Source organism: Melozone crissalis, unplaced genomic scaffold, assembly GCF_028551555.1.
Source record: "Melozone crissalis strain CALT ecotype California unplaced genomic scaffold, PUWL_Pcris_2 ptg000017l_1, whole genome shotgun sequence".
In the NCBI taxonomy this organism is placed as follows: domain Eukaryota; kingdom Metazoa; phylum Chordata; class Aves; order Passeriformes; family Passerellidae; genus Melozone; species Melozone crissalis.
In genome coordinates, this window is record NW_026535795.1 from 490,593 (window position 1) to 508,201 (window position 17,609).

Genomic DNA, 17,609 nt, shown 5'->3' on the forward strand with positions numbered 1-17,609 from the left:
TTAATGGCAATATTTTTATATTGCCTTAAATAAACTTCCATTCCTGACCAGAGTGTTGTACTTCATTACACTGGCATGTTAAATGCAGTATTTATCTGCAGAGCTATGCAATCTTACAATAACAACATTTGATGCTGCTTAGATTAAAGGGCTCTGGTTTCAAGGGCAGAAAGGATTTCTAGCTGGAAGGAACCAGCCCTTCAGTGCTTAGGTACCACATAGCAGGAACCTGAGCTTCCAGTTCATTTCCCAGGAAAGTTTCCAGCACAGAAGTCAGTGACCTTTGTGAGAGGATCACTGGAGTGACAGACTGGTGCTGGTCCAGCAGGCACCTCCTGTGCTGCTCCTGCTTCTGAGACAATGTGCTCTCCATGCCAGGGATAGGAGCTTTGATTCCAGCACAGGTGACCTGAGCTGAGAAACAGGAGTGAGTGGGGCTGTGCTGCCCTGTGAAGGTCACTGAATTGGGAGTTCGGTCCTCAGGTGCAACAGCTGCGATAGTGCAGTGGCTCCAGGAGTGGCTTTGGGCAGCCTAAGTGCTGCTAGGATCTCTGCCAGGATGGAGGTGAGTATACGTGACACACTTGTGAATTGTTCAAAGAACTTAGTGGGTGGAGAGGAAAGAACAGGGGTGGTGAGGATGCCTTTTTCTCCTGTGCTCTCATACAGTGGAAACCTGATGACTGGGAGCTATTGAAATGCTTATAATTGTCTCATTAGAGACAGAAAATTTAATTAAAAGGATAGCAATCTCTCTCCAAATTCCAAACATTGCAGTCTATCTTTGAAAGCAATTTTGGCTATTAGCACAGGTGGTAAAGTCCCAGCAATTGAACCCAATCTAATTGCTGTGTCAAACCACTAAGGAGAAGAAATGAGTTCCCTTCCAGATGCCAGCAGACACATGTGCTGCACATGTGGGGAGGGGGCACGGGCAGCCCAGGCAGGAGCAGAGGGCTCTGTCTGTGCCAGGTGGGGCTGTCTGCAGGTGGCACCCGGAGCTCTGATGCTGTGCTCGAGCAGCTCAGCCAAGCGCTCTCCCAGACAACAGAAAATCACTCACACCTTCTTCGGGTTTTGCTCAGATGTCGAAGTTTCAATTCCTCATGCCGGGAAAAAGAGCATTCCTTAAATTTGCCAGCCAAGCTGTGTGAGTGGGACAGCTGGGTGTGAGCCTTCCCTCTCCCAGGCCAAGCAGTGCCTGGGCACCTGGGCCCCTTTGTGCAGAGCCAGGGCGTTCGTCCAGGGTGCTGTGAGTTCTGAGCTTTCGGTGCTCTTCACGACTTCCCAAAAGGCCTTCAATTCTTCAGAGCCTTACAGATATTGAAATAAATTTGGTTTTGTGTTTCTCAGATGTTATGAGGTTGACCGAAACATTGGGCACCTGAAGCTTAACTTCAACACCTCATGTATTTCCTTTGAGAGAAAATCTGCAAAACTCTGCTCTCTTGCTCTCCCATTGAGTTGCATGTATTGCTTTTCTTCTGGAATCAAAATGAGAAGGACTGAAGTGCAGAGAAAAAAAATCTTCCTGAGTCTTCCTTACCCCATGAAAATGGAGCTGTGAGCATTACTGGGGTGGAAGCAGTGGCTCAGTGCTGCCCGTGTGTCTCTGCTGGCAGAGTCTGATCCCACAGCAGCCAGAGCCCCCTCTGACACGTCCTGCTGCTCCTCTGCCAGCTGGGGCCAAGAACCTGCCCAGAAAACCACGAGTGAAGAATGAGGAATGGTGCAAGGGACCAGCTTACTGTGCCTGAGAGTTCACCTGTGTCTCCACGGTCTCCAAGACCTCCTGTCTCAGCTCTGCAGCCTGGAGAGTGCTGAAGGGGATGGAAAGGAAGCAATCCACAAGGAAAGGAAGACAGCTAATTTTTTGTTTCATTTCCCAAGAAATAAGAGAAGATTTTTGCAGCTAATGAATTATTTCTGAAAACACTAGTATGAGCTGCAGGCAACATTAGCTTCAAGTTTCCCAATGAGCAAGAATCACTTATGTACCATTTTAAAATTCTAATGTATTTTCATTTGCTGTAGCTCAACTCTAACATGACTGGAGGTCTGGAAAGAGGCCAGAAGAAGTTGCCATGTTTCCAACAGATTATTGTCTCCTCAGATGAAGCAGTGGAAAACAGTTCCTGGATCCTACTGAAGCCTGGGGCTACCAATTATCTCAGCAGAGAGGCTCCAGAGCCCTTCGTTAGCGCTGGGGATGGGCAATTTCCACTAAGCAGAAAAATTGGTTGTGTCAGAGGTTAAATAGCTCTGCTGCTGCTTAAAACCAGGTTTGCTCTGGACTTCAGAGGCACTGGGGTTTCTGCCTCCTTTTCAAAGAAACCCTCTGGCAAGTGTGGAGGCAAAGCCCAGGCAGGAATGGGGCTGGAATGCAGAGACCCAGAGCCCAGCCTGGGCACAGGGACAGGGAAGGGCTGCTCGGGCACAGCCTCCAGGGCTGGGTGCCTTGCCATGGCACTGCTCACTGACTGAGGGATGTGTCATCTGAGAGAAAAAGGGGAACAGATGGCAGAGGGAGTTACAGTGGGAGGAAAACCCAATTAGAAGTCCCAGCATGGTTTGTGTTGGGGATATGGATCTTATACCTTCAGTAACAGCCAGGGAAGGAGAGATACCAGGCTTTGTCACCCATGGTGGAGAAAATTCTTGTTCCAGGCAGAGAATGATATGAAAAAACTTTAGTAAAGCTTCTGGGAGATTCTTCTCTGAAGGGAGAATGAATGAGCGAGATATACAATAGGCAAGATGGATTTAGCACGTCCAGTGTGTGGGCTCAGTATTCCAACAGAGGTTTCTTAGCTTCTCCCTTCTGGAAGAATGTTTAGTAGTTAAAACAGCAGCCTGAGATTTGGAAGTCTGGGAACATCCCAGATATTCCCTAGGGAATACCCCTGGGATATAATATCCCCAGCCCCTCCTGGCACAAGCACCTTGGCATCAGTCTTGGAGGGAGAGGGACTGGGCAAGAAACAGTGAGAGATTTCTGGTTTTATTCCCTAAAAAAAGGGCTACAGAATGAAATAAAAATAATAATTCCTGAATAACGCAAGATCTGGGAGGATTAATGTATTTTTGCTCATTCTTTCTCACTCTTGTTTTCTTCCATTAAATTATATTTCTACTGCTGTTGCACTCTTAATTACCTTGCTGGATACACCATATAGGTCTGAGATCGCTGACTAATGTTGATAAATTTTTCTTATGGATCAGGGTGTGCTCAGGACAAAGGGCCAGGGCTGAACACCCCAGCAGAGCTCAGGCCCTGCCAGGCCTCCGGGGCAGCCTGGAAAGGACTGCCCGTCCTTACAGCTTTGTGTTCTCTACAAACAAGTCCTACAAATGCACTTTGGTGAGCTTCTGGAACCTATGAGAGTATCAGTTGCACAAACTTTTCCTGATGTAGGCATATATTAATAAAACTGCAGCATGAGGTGGGGTCTTGCTGCCCTGGACATCTCTTTGAGTACCTCAGTGTCTGTGAAGCCTTCCTGCAGCTCGGGTATGGCCCAGCACATCCCATCCCAGCTCCCAGCCATCCACCCTGGCACCAGAATAGCAAAAGTATTTACTTGGGAAACAGGCACTTACAAGATCCTTCCTTCACTCTCTCTTCATTTCTGTTACGTAAATTCTGTATTTCCTGGAATAGAGGCTCTGAACTGCTGAACTCAGTCTGAAAGCAACCCAGATAACGAGCTCATTTACATTAATAAGAAATCAGCTGTTCCTTTTTGCTGGATTCCCAGGGGAGCAGCTGGTGGTCTGCTTTTTCCATGCAGCCATTCTCCTCCATGCTGAAATGCCTCAGAAGCATTTGTTTGTCTGAAAATGTTACTGGAAACCAAAACAGCTGATGTTAAAACAGAGAAAGCCATGGATTGTTCTGGTCAATTAGACCTTTGGAAAGTGGTGAAATACTTTGTATGTTTATTCGATAGCTGTATTCAAGCCTCGTGGCTCTTAATTTACATTTTCTCATCCCTGGATCAATCTTCATCTCACTGTCCCCAAGCACTTGCCTCTCCACTGTTCAGGACAGTGCTAAAAGCTGCATCACTGTGTGGTTCATTGTAAGACTAATTATCATCAAGGCATGAAAACAGCATTTTACATTATGTAATTTTGGGTTTGCACATAGACCTATTCATTTTAGCTTCAATTATTTCTGACCATGTCTGCTTGCATTAGAAAAATGGTACTGGGTATAGCAAAGTGTAAAAGATTTTTTTTTAAATTTAAATCTATTTTCTAGTGATTTGGATATATCTTTTGTATATCTACAGATAGGTATCTATAAAACAAATAGATATATAAATAAATGTATGTAGATCTATAGATATAAATAAAAGGATAAAATTCTAAAAAATTCTATTAGCAATGTGGATTAATTGTTTAATTATATAAGGATTAAACTCAATGATGCAATGTTGCACATATTTGCTTTTATTTTTCAGGACTCAGGTTAATGCTCAGTGCTTGTGTTTCCAGCCAGAAACCACAAACTTTCATTGCTGTGACCCATTAGTCTCAGCTTGTGCCTGGATGGTTGAAAATGATACTCTGGGGCAAAGTTACCTCTAAATGCTCTTGCTTGCTGAATAATAATGATGCTGCCCAATTTCCTTACAGAAAGTAGGAGGGAAGGTAAGTAAGTAGAAAGAGGCTGTATGGAAGAATCTAATTCATATTTTATAAATACCCTGTAAATTATTTATATGATTACTTTCTCTTCTGAAATTATCAAAATGTACTGGAAAGCTGACCCTTTCTCCAGGTTTATCTGTTCTGAAATGCCTGAAGAGCCTCTCCGGGTTTGGTTCCTCAGGACGATGTTGGGTGGGACGGGGACATCGCAGGGAGGCTGTGCTGCCCTTCCAGCCCTGCCTGCCCAGGGGAGCTCTGGACAAGCTCTGCTGGGTTCACTGAAGCGAGAATTGGCAGAGCCCCCGTTCAGTGCCCATTTCTGGGACCCTCCCCCAGGCCAGGGGTGCCCTCCCTCCCACAGGGTTTGGTTCGTTGCCCTTTGGGGGTGTTGGCTGTCTCCTGGCCCCGTGTGAGGCAGACATCACCTTGCTCTGGGTGCTCAAATTACAGATATTGTGGGTTTGTAGGTGGTTTAGAGGATGGTGCGCAAAAAAAAACCCAAAAAGCTTCCTAGTTCAGCCTAAATATGAACAATCAGAGGAAAAATCCATTCAGGTGGTAAGGAAGAGCTGGTGAGGTTATTTCTGACAGAGCCAGAGAGAACAGGCGCCTGGGGATGTGCAGCAGGAGGAGAGGAGTGAGATTTTTGGCCAGTATATGTGACCATGAAACAGAGCAATAAAGGCTTTAGGTTTTTCCATTCCTTTTTATTTATTTCTGTAGGCTGTAGTAAGGGACCATTGCTTTAAAACCCTTAGACATTTGGACATATTTTACAAGACAGAACAGTTTCTGAATGTCACACATTGATCACAGTTTCATACTATTACATGCATATAAAGACACGGATTTTTTTAATAATCTGTTTTACAGAAACAACTGGAGAGGTCAATAAACTCCAACAAAGAATGACTAAATCAAAGTTACAAAAAATATAAGACTCTAAGTACACTAGTATATGGCTAATGTTGCTGTAATCACCCCAAAGTGCCAGGGCATTTAAACATTTCTTAAAAGGGAAGAAAACATCTGCTGGTGCATTGGACCAATATAATGGAGCGAATTCCAATATAACCCAATGAAGAGATTGTGCAAGACATGCAGGATCTGCTGGGCACGAGCACGGCCCTCCCTCACAGCTGAGCTGGGCTCCCCACTCGTTCCCCACTGCCCAGGTTCAAAAACAACCGTGCCAGCAACGGAGGCCCGGTGCCAGGGTGCCCTCTGGGGCACGGTCAGGTTCGTTTTCCTGCTGTAAAAGCAATTTGATCTAAATGTACCAGCCGAGCCACAGGAAACGTTTTCCAGTTTTCATTTGTCACGAAGCATCACTTTCTTTTTCAAAAGGACTCCCCAGCTTTCCTGTCCCGCAGCGAGGATGGGAGCCCATGGCTGCCCTTGGGGGCTGTCCCTGGAGGGACCCGGGCTGTCCCGGGCCGTCCCAGTCCCGGCGGCGGTGCCAGCGCAGCCCTGGGCACGGGGCACGGGGCACGGGGCACTGGGCACGGGGCACTGGGCATGGGGCACGGGGCACAGGGCACGGGGCACGGGGCACTGGGCACGGGGCACTGGGCACTGGGCACGGGGCACGGGGCACTGGGCACGGGGCACGGGGCACTGGGCATGGGGCACAGGGCACGGGGCACGGGGCACGGGGCATGGGGCACGGGGCACTGGGCACGGGGCACTGGGCATGGGGCACTGGGCACGGGGCACTGGGCACTGGGCACGGGGCACGGGGCACTGGGCACGGGGCACTGGGCATGGGGCACAGGGCACGGGGCACGGGGCACGGGGCACTGGGCACGGGGCACTGGGCATGGGGCACAGGGCACGGGGCACGGGGCACGGGGCACTGGGCACGGGGCACTGGGCACGGGGCACGGGGCACGGGGCACTGGGCACGGGGCACGGGGCACTGGGCATGGGGCACTGGGCACGGGGCACTGGGCACTGGGCATGGGGCACAGGGCACGGGGCACGGGGCACTGGGCATGGGGCACTGGGCACGGGGCAAGGGCTGAGCAGAGCAGCGCCGCCCGGCTGGTGAGCTGAGGTTTCCTCCTGCTCCCAAAGTGCTTCCCTGGCCTGATGAGAGAGCGGGGCTCTGCTCAGGAGGTGGGGGTGTTTTTTCAATGCTAATCTAGTTGGAAAGCAGTTTGGCTGGTAGCTGTGGCTGGCCTTTCTGAGTACGGTATCATGGCTTCAAAATTCGAAGTGAAATGCAGATGCTGCTCCCCCACCCTCCCTCCAAACACTCCAGAGGGGAATGGTTCAATGCAAAAGTGATTTTCTACACTGACCATCAAAAAGCCACAGAATGGGGAAAAAAAGTGTTCTTCACAAGCCAACAAAAATGACATAAACAAAATAAATCCCAGGGGTTGTGGGAGCCAACATGTGGCAGATAGTCTGTGGAGGCAGTAAAACAACAGGAAGAAGAGTCATAAATGGCAGAGCTCCTAAATGAAAAATACAGACTAGAGAAGAACAGGTGAACGTTGTTAAATGCAGATTACCAACAGGGCCAGAGGCTGTGCACAACTCAGAGTGACCCATGGCCCCCCTGCCCCAGTGTCCCCAGGGCAGCAGGGGCTGAGGCTGCTGTGAGGCTGGGGCACACGGGGCTGCTCTGGGGCTGAGGCTGCTGTGGGGCTGAGGCTGCTCTGGGGCTGAGGCTGCTGTGATGCTGGGGCACACGGGGCTGCTCTGGGGCTGGGTCCGGCTCTGGGGCTGGGTCCGGCTCTGGGGCTGGGTCCGGCTGCAGGGACAGCCCCTGACCGATGGCCATCACCTGTGGGCGCACAGAGAGCGCGCTGCCCCGAGGGAGCTCAGTCAGCCTGCAGCGACTGCCGCCCCTTGCCTGAAGGATTCACCCCTTTCCCAGAATTTTCACTGCCTTTTGTTTCACTGCCTCTGTTTCCCATCCCTCACCCCGCTGCTTTCCAAGGAGCTGCTGTGGGCAGACACCTCCAGCCCTGAGGCCATACAAAACTATTAATTTTCCATTAGTTTTTAGAGATATGGGTCCAAATTTTTTACTGATCTAAAAGGGGCACAGCTCCATTGGCCTCAATGGGCTTTAATTTACAGCAGCAAAGAATTTGGCATTTCATATAAATTTGGCTCTCTGGCTTTCACGAGGCTCTAATTTTGAGGGATCTTTGCCTTATTATTAATTTTTGAAGGTAGTGTCACTGCAGTCTTGGAAAGACCCCTTTAAAAATAAAGGTTAATCCTGTTCAGTCCTACAGAGCTTCAACACTACTACTTCTAGTTAAAACGAAGGAAGATTTTGCTTTCTCTTCTAAGCCTCTAAGACTGAAAACTTCTTGTGCAATGAAGCCAGGATCAAGCAAAGCAAAATTTGGAGTAGTATTTACAGATATGAACACTTGTGGCACCCAACCATTGGTGTCAAAGGACACTTATTGTGGCTTAGGTAACACCAGCAAGGAAGGGGATTCACATCCTGGATGCAGACTTTCCCTTCTCCTAAGGTTTCCTCTGCCTGGCTGAGACCAAGTTTCAGTGCAGGAGCCTAAATGTGACCAGCATGGGGTGTGAGATGCACGCTGGAAAATAAACATCTCCTTCCAGGGGCTGGGTGCTGCTGGGGCCGTCCTGTCCCGGTGCCGCAGGGCACAGTTAGGCCTGGTCTGACTGGAAGCTTTCCATGGCTTTGTTGACTATGCTCTAACAAACTGCTGACATGGAAGGTGCCTTTTGAAGGAATTTATGTGATGACTGATGATAGACATGGCAGCCTATCGCATTAATTGTTTCCTAAGAAAGAAAAATCCCACTCAGCTTTAATACCTTCATTTGTGAGCAGGCCTTGCTGATAATCACATGCTAAACTGGCTCTTTCATTTGAGGGATACTGTCTGAAACACACACCTTTCCAAATTACACTCAGGTTTATTGGCTATTATAGTGGACACGTAAGAAAATCTCACAAACAAACCAAAGGAAATGGAACCAAACACCATCTTTGGCAAAAGCACGGTCACTGACCCAACTGCTGGGCCGAACCAGAAGGAAATGTCTGTGCAGAGCCAGAGTGGCTCTGGAGCTCTTCATCGTGCTGACCTTCCACAGGCCATGAGATGGCGTCGGGATGAACATTCGTCTCATGGACTTTTTACTAAGTTTCTCTGAATATAGCTGTGAGTTCAGCTACAAAGGAGCAAAGATTATTACATAAGCAGGTACATGGACAGATTTTACCATAATTAATCAAAATCTGGTCCCTTTCTGAATGTTTATGTCTCTCATTCCTCCACAATTTTCTCTGGGACCAAAAATAAAAATTCCAAAAGCCAGTGGGAAATGAAAGTCTGGACACTTCTGTTTTAATCCAGGAAAAACCTCCCTGAAGGCGCCTGAGCATTGTCAGGTCACTGCCTTGAGTAAGAGCCTAGATTTTGATGTTTATCCCAACTTCATCATGTCACTATTAGGACAATCAGATTCAAAACCTGTCTCTTCTCTCTGTTCTTAATCAATGTGAATCTGGAGAAATCGCAGCCAGGGGTGCTGGGGGACCTCTCCCCTCTGTCACCAAGGGCAGAGCCTGGCCTGTTCCACATTTCTCAGCAGGAACATCTCAGTTCCCACAGCCAGTCCCGGGTTAAAGTACCACAAACAGGAAAATACGAAAACAACAACATCAGACAAACCCCATGACCTTTCACAGATGCACTTCCAGGAGAAATGTTGCAGGTGTTCATCAGAAAAAAAAGAAAACAACAACAAAAAGGTTGGGGGATCAGCTGTGTAAATGAACACTGAGAGAGCATCTAATATATTATTCTGTAATACAAAAAGAAGAAATCTGACTTGATTGCCCTATTATAAATTTGCTAAAAATACAGTTATATATTTATATTTATATATATATATATATATAATTTTTTTAAATCTGAACAGAAAAATAGACTACTCTGGAATGCATGAAAGTCACATGACTTTTCCATACATCAGATACTTATAAAGCCAACACAATGGCAAGCAGGAGGTACAGAGGTAACTGGAACATCTGTACTTTATCCAGGAGCTATCCAAAGCCATATTCTCCCCGGATGGGTGACCCAAACGAAGCCAGGGCAGCTCTGGTTCCGTGCAGAGGTGCCTGGAGCCCAGGGCAGCCCTGGTGATGGAAATTCAGGGATGCCGGGCTGTGCTGGGCAGGAGGAGCCCGGGCTGCTCCGCTCAGCTCTGCTCTGGGACGAGGTGTTCTGTGGAGCCCACAGCAGAGAGAACGTGGCTTTGCAAATCTTGTCTTTGTGATGAGTTGTACACAACCTTGTTATTTACTATAAACTGTACCGGTCATAATTCTGTCAAGACATAAATATACAATAGGTACAAATATTAACAATACATTACAATTTTACAGAAGAGAATACTGTTTTCCTCAGAAATGTGTTTCTTATTAGCTGCAAGGGAAGAAAAGGCTACAGTTTATCACAGCCATAGTTGCCAAACAACCTGACCGCCTCAGATGCGTTTCTCATGACTCGCCCAGGCAGAAACTCCCCGGCATGTTCAGGAAGGGAATGTGCGTTCCAGGATTTCTTTTCCTCTCTCTTGCCTTTTTTTTTATTTTTCCTTTCTTCTACTTTTTTTTTGACTCTCAGAAAAATGTGGATTTCACAGGAGTCTCTTTTGTTTTGGGTTGGGGCTTTTTTCCGTAAGTGTGCTTAGGTGAAGTTTTTAAGAAAAGGCACTGAGAAATCTACTGCAAAGTCACTGCTTTTTTCCTCTGTTCAAGCTAAAACTCAAATAATCTTTAGCCTCCTGGTTAAGAAAACTGAACTCTCTCCTTCCACATAAATATACACATTTATATATATGTGTGTGTATGTGTGTGTGTTTGTAGGTATGCGTTAAAAGTGACGTTGATGCCGTAAGACACAAGCAAGTGCAGACATCGCACGTCCAGAGAGTCCTTGCAGGTATGATGTCCTCTGCAGCAGCAGGTGCGGCTCTGTCAGCTTGCTTGATACTTGGTGCACAGTAAATTTGCAGACCTGAATTCCAAATATCAGTGATTAAACCACCCCCTCTAGCTCGGGGCAAGAGATGTTGCCTGTTTTCCCAACCACTATGAACTTTGGGAAACATGTATCAAACAAACAAAAATTAAATTATCTTTCTAGGATCTATAGGATTTGGTGAGCATTGTGTTTTCCAAGCACTGCCTTTCCTTTGCAATGAGTACAGATTTAGTCTACCACAGCTTCAGGTTAGAGTAGATTTCCCAGTGCTTACATTATATATATGTGTATTATGCACACACACACATATATAGATACATACTTCATATTCAGACTTTATTTCATTAAAATAAATTAAACATACTTCCTTTTTAATTGGGCACAAAATGAGAGCTACATCATTGTACACAAATAAGAAAGAAATGCTCTTCAAGCATATTATATGCTTAATTTTAAATTATTTGCTTTCTATAAGAAATCTATAGGACTTTGGCTATTTAGACTTAAAAGGAAGATTTTTTTAAATGATACTTTTGAATTTGACTTTCAAAAGTGACTCAGTAAAATGCTACTTTAAAGGTAGGACTAAATAGATGACATAAGGTCTGTGCCACGAGCGATCCCGCAAGGCAGACAGAGGGCCTTTGGTTACAAGGAGAGTTGCACCAGTTGACTGTTAGATAAAAAATGATAGAATTGTTGATTCATACATTTTTGTCAGTGCCATCTATCAACCAAATACATCAATTTGGACGAGAGTGTGGTAAATACTACACTATATGGCTATATTTAAATACGTTCACTTTTGTGATATGTAAAATATGACTTTTTTTTCCACATGAAAGCATCAGCTCTAAAAATATTTAACTTGGAAATCACTATTACTTTATAAAAAAAAATTCCCTGATTTTTCCTCATTTTACATTTGTGCTGATGGCAGACATGACTGATCACTGAAACACAGAGATTATATTATAACTGTTCTCTTTAAGATTTCTTGTCGCTGCTCTGCGGCCTCAGAAAGCCGCAGAATAAATCGGTATTTAAAGCTTATCTGCTGGAAGGTTATTTTCGCTTTTTCGACTCAATCTCAGCCAGTATCTCAGCAATACGTCGGTTCCTCTAAGTACACTTGTATTTGCTATGGCCAAATCCTGCCGTGCCTGCCCCGCGGGGAGCGGCGCCCGGGGCTGCGGGAGCGGAGCGGGGCTGGGAACGGGGGGCTGCGCTCGGCCCGGCCCGGCCCGGCCCGGCCCGGCACGGCACGGCACGGCACGGCCCGGCACGGCACGGCACGGCACGGCACGGCACGGGACAGGACGGCACGGCCCGGCACGGCCCGGCACGGCCCGGCACGGCACGGCCCGGCCCGGCACGGCACGGCACGGCACGGCACGGCACGGCACGGCCCGGCACGGCACGGCACGGCACGGCACGGCACGGGACAGGACGGCACGGCACGGCCCGGCACGGCACGGCACGGCACGGGACAGGACGGCACGGCACGGCACGGCACGGCACGGCACGGCACGGCACGGCACGGGACGGCACGGCCCGGCACGGCACGGCACGGCCCGGCACGGCACGGCACGGCCCGGCACGGGACAGGACGGCACGGCACGGCACGGCACTGCCCGGCTTCTGCCCCGCGGCAACACCCGGGCGGCTCCCTCGGCTGGGACGGACTGGCTGAGCGGAGCAGAGCTCCGGGCACAGCTCCTGCCAAGGGGCACGGCTCCGGGCACAGCTCCGGGCACAGCTCCGGGCACAGCTCCTGCCAAGGAGACGCCGAGCAAAGCCATCCTCACAACCCGCCCTAGCTCCTGAAACAGAAATGTGCTTATTGCTTTTGTCCGTACATGCTGCATTCACTATTACGGGTTACAGACAGGGCTGCAGGCCGGGACGGACACACGGCTACATTCAGGACTAACCGACACTTGTGTTTTACAATAGGAAGGAACAAAATGCAGGGGACTCGAGTGGCTCCCACGCGCGCCCCTCTGCTCCCACGGGCCGTGTCTCAGCTCGTCCCTGCAGATTGCTACACCCCGGCAGGACCTCAGGCCAGGTCAGGAAACGCTCGGTGACGGAGCCATTTACAACTGAGTTTTACAGTAGAAACAGAGAACAACATAAAAGGTTACCATCACGGTTATCACAGGACAAGTTGTGACTTGCTACAGGCTTGTAACAAATCACAGTCACAACAAGAGGCACAAATTAAAGTAGTGCTTGGTTAAAGTGCTTGATTGTTACGCTCTGCTATCCTACTCCAGCATTGCAACAACGACAACAAAAAGTCAACATAAAGTGCTTTTCCCCCCCACCCCGAGATTAAAAACCAAAGACAAATTATTTCCTACACAATTTGACATAACTTTATTGAAACAATAATATTTTAAAAACCTAGGCTGGTGGCTGCTAGTTCTGTTCACTTAAAATGGCCAGATCTCTTTGTTTTTTTTTTTTCCTTTCCTCTTTATTTTCTTGTTTCATTTAAAAATGACTGGATGTTATTAAAACATCAGGCCTGATTCTCCTGCCTCTCGCGGCTGCTTCGTGCCACGGCCCTGCAGGAGCCTCTGCTGCCCGACCTCGTGGCAAGAGGGAGCACAGCCAGGCCTGGCACGCGTCGCTACCGAATCCCTCTTTTTGCATATTTATGTAACACTTGCATATCTTTCACTGCGCTGCTCGGGCGCAAAAAGCTCCGGACCAGCCCGCTCCTCTGCCGCGCCTGGCACGGGCAGGGCGGGCACGGCTCCTCCCGGGCAGGGCTCCTGCTTCTGCATGGCTCCTCCGGCCCTCCCGGGCCACGCCGGCCCTGGGGCAGGCACCGGCTTCTAGCCGAGGGCAAGTGCGAGTCTCCCTATGTCCTAGGGCATGTTTGGAATTAGGTACAAGTGGTGCAACTCACCCTGCTAATATTTCAAAAGAAAACATCAGGTCCTACAGGATATCAGATTGTTAAACACACAAAGAGCATTTTAAGAATTGGTTTCTCTAGACCGTTAATTGTTTCAAATGCTTTTCGCTTGGATTTTCCAATAATGCAAGTGTTCCCTGTTACCTTTAAACACAATATCCATCAGAGAAAGCTGTAGATGGGGAACCGCTGCCCTGAAGCAGTGAGCACTGTGTTTTTGAAAGCTTTATACCAACCCCAGCAATTTATTCCAGAGTTCAAATCTGGCTGCCTTGGCATCCTTTATGGAACTAATGCAACTCAGATGTTAATATTTCCAAAAGGAGCTCTAGCGTTCAAGGGGAATGGATGGATATTTGGTCACATTGGCTTCACTGGACAACATGAAAGGAGATCAATGTGTGATCATGATTTGCAATCATTTTTTTGACCGATGTGGGCAATGTCTTTAAAGTTGTTTCAGAGAAGGACATTTTCACAAACCCACACTGGACCTCCCCCAGACTTTTAGAAACAGATGGCTTGTTTCAGCCAAGTTCATGCCATGCAGAAGCTCTTTTGTTTGTGTTGACTGTGAAGATATTCCTCTAAATTCTCAGTAAGTTCTTTCAGACCCCACCTCAGATGCTTTGATCATGTGTGTTAGCATGTCCTCCGCTGCCTGGTAATACATGGACTTCTGGGGAAATGTGATTTTCTAGTCTGACAGTCTCCTGATTGCCCTGGGTTCTTCCAGTGATACCTTCCATAGAGTAAATGCAGTTCTGCCCTATCAGCTTAGGGGAGGTGGGTAAAGCAGCAGCTTCTAGATGGTTCTTCTCTGTTCTATAAACATGGTCCTTTTGCTTTAGATAGCCACTGCTTGCAATACTGTACTTGGGACTCACATTTCCAGGCGGACTTGAGTCATACATCAGCTGACCCTCATCATCGGTGTCAGCGTCGATGTATTTGTGTATACCAGCATCGTGGAAGTTGAAAGCTATGGCTGCCTGGGACTCTGGTGACTTTGGGGGGGTTCTCGCGCTCGCAGTTGTGTAGATCGAGGTTTCTGGGCTCATGAGAGACCTGTCAGAGAGTAAGGAAGTGTCTGCGGCAGCAGCAGCAGCTCCCCGGCTCTTGAGAGGGTCTGGGTACGTTCTCAGTACATTTGATGCTGGTACGAATGTGCTGGTGTCCTCTTCCATGAAGTTGACTTTGAGAGATCTTAGTTTTAACGGGTTACTGGCCTTGATGGAGCTTTTGGGACTGTCGATGAAGAAAGCAGAGCGGTGGCTGCTTTCGGAGCCGGGGTTCACGTCCGCGTACCTGGCGGCGCTGCCCTCGGGCCTGCCCTGCTCCTGGGGGATGCCCTTGCAGGGCAGGGCGGTGAGCGGGCTGTGCGGGAAGCGCGCGGGGTCGGGGAACTCGGCGGCGCAGCTGATGAAGCTGTCGATGCTGGACATGCTCCTCATGTCCACGATGCCGTCCGTGCGCGTCGCCAGCAGCGGCACCATCGGGCCGGGAAGGGTTTCCATTTCCAGCTCTTCCTTTTGCTTTCCAGCTTGACTCGACTCTTTAGTGATAAGGTTTGGCTGGGACTGAGTCTTTGCCATTTTGTTGTACATGTCCTCGAGCTGTTGGACGTTCAGGTGTTGGGGACTTGAAGATGACCTGGCTTTTTCTGGGGATCCTTGTTCCTTAGTTTCAAAAGATTTACTAGAACTAGTTTCAGAGAGTGTTCTCTTGGTCCATTTCCATTTGCTTGGAGATAAATGATTGTCCTGAACTTTATCCTTTTTGGCTATGCTTTCTCCATTCTTTTCAACCACAATGTCCATGAGTTCTATGCTACGAGCAAACGCATCCTTCATGTTCATGGAAACAATACTGCCATTTCTTTTTGCTCTTTCAAGAGCTTCCCTGCGCTTAATGGCTTTCTCCTGCCTCTTCTGCTCTTTGTAAAACTCTGAGAAGTTATTGACAATAATTGGGATGGGAAGAGCTATCACCAGCACACCAGCAATGCAGCACAGTCCTCCCACTATTTTACCCAAAAGAGTTTTGGGGTAAATGTCTCCATAGCCTACTGTTGTCATGGTGATTGTTGCCCACCAGAAAGAAGCTGGGATGCTCTTGAATTTTGTATCATCCTCATCCTTTTCTGCAAAAAACACTAAACTGGAGAAGATCATAATGCCCATAGCCAGAAACAAGATGAGTAATCCAAGTTCATTGTAACTCCTCCTCAGTGTAAACCCCAAGGACTGCAAACCCGTGGAGTGCCGGGCCAGTTTTAGAATCCGGAGTATCCTCATGATCCGAAATATTTGGACCACTCTTCGTACATTTTGGAACTGAAGTACACTTTTATTGGATTCTGTGAGGAAGATAGTAACATAGTAGGGTAAGATAGCCAGCAAATCTATAGCGTTCAGCGGGCCTTTGAAAAACTTCCATTTCTTCGGGGAGGAGAGGAAGCGCAGGAGGTATTCCATGGTAAACCACGCAATGCACACCGCTTCCACGTGGGCCAGCTGGGGGTTATCTGTGGTCTGCCCAAATTCATCCATGCCTTGTAGCTCAGGAAGTGTGTTAAGGGACAAGGCAATTGTAGATAGTACAATAAACATGATGGAAATGATTGCCAAAATCTGGAAAGGAAAGAGAAAACAGTGAGTTAATCTCAGAACACACGAGGCTGTCTCTTGCTGCCGTTAACACGTGGCTGCATTTTCACTCACACGTTGCAAGACCCATTTTGCTCAGCACACACAAGTCAGATAACCAACGCATCCTGAGCTGAGTTTATTTTGGAAGCTGTTTTAGTTATGGCAGTTGCATAAAGGAGATAAAGCCTCTCCTGCGACTCCTGTGCTTTCATCTCCGTGCAGTCAAGGAACATGTAAGGAACAGCTAGGATGCCAGGAGGGCTGTGAAGCTGCAGGAGCTTTTGATTAACTACTAATTAGGTGCCCAACAAGGCCCATCTGGACAACAAGCTCTGAAATTTAAGCAAGAAGGAATGCAACTGTGAATACATGATTTGATCAGAGTGATGTCCTCCATTTAATGAACAGTTACTGCTGTAATTTGGGGTGCTGATGGCTAATTATAGAGATGTGTGTGCAATTCTACTACATAAGCATATAAATAATACACTCTTGTTTAGTGACTCATCTCTAATTCAGTTCTTGATGGTTGTGAAAAACATGAAAACTTCACCAAGTTTCTAAGCCATTTTGAGTTTTCTGGAGGAGAGAGCAAGCATCTGAGCAAACCAAATTGGACACCACTGAGACAGCCAAGGCAGGGCAGGTCCAGTCACTGAGGCCTCACACATCTCAAACTCAAGAGAATAAAATGCAAATCAAGTGTCTCATGGTGGAGTGTGGGGATATTTAGACGTTAATTACTTCTTCATGGTGGCTTGTTTCAAAAACCATCTCCTGGAGACCAGGCACTGCCCCTGAGAAGCAGAGAGCCTGATTTGCTTTCCTAGAAGGCTCTTTTGGTGGTTTTGCTGTCACTTCTTTGTTTACAACCCACCATTTCTGAAGGTGTTTGGGATATTTGCAATGGTACTTTCAATTAGTTTTGCTTGGCTTTATCTCTGCCCACTATACACAGAAGGGCTTATTTGTAGGCTTAGATGTGTGTACCTGTTGGGTTTTATCTCCTTCACTTTCAGTGTAAATATTAACACTCCATCTTTATGCAGTGAATGGCATCCAGCAGCAGTAATTGGTGTCAAACCTTCTGCTTCCTTTGATATACCTTCCTGCTTTGAAGATCAAGGCAATGCCAGATGAATATAAATAAATTAACTGGGATATCTAAGGGTAAAATTTGATTTTGGTTTAGGAGATTTAGCCAAAAGCTAGGCAATAAACAGAGACAGGCATTTATCATTTCTCCCACAAGCTGCAGCAAGATGTCACTTGTGCCCAAGACACAGATTTTCCCCCTTACTCATCTGCTGCAACCACATCTTTGGGAATCTTCTCAGGCTAAGAAAAACTTCTAAGTGTGAGTTGATTGTC

The 17,609-nt window shown here is 47.6% G+C and overlaps 1 protein-coding gene across 2 annotated transcripts in view; it reads right to left on the minus strand.

Annotated features, from left to right (window-relative positions):
* Window positions 1-13,398: 13,398 nt before the first annotated feature.
* KCNB1 (potassium voltage-gated channel subfamily B member 1) overlaps window positions 13,399-17,609 on the minus strand; it is a 98,341-nt gene continuing 94,130 nt past the window's right edge. For both annotated transcript variants that reach the window (XM_054274445.1, XM_054274444.1), the window contains exon 3: window positions 13,399-16,220. In XM_054274445.1, coding sequence (XP_054130420.1) covers window positions 14,208-16,220 — 2,013 coding nt within the window. In that variant the 3' untranslated portion in view covers window positions 13,399-14,207. The remainder of the gene's footprint in view (window positions 16,221-17,609) is intronic.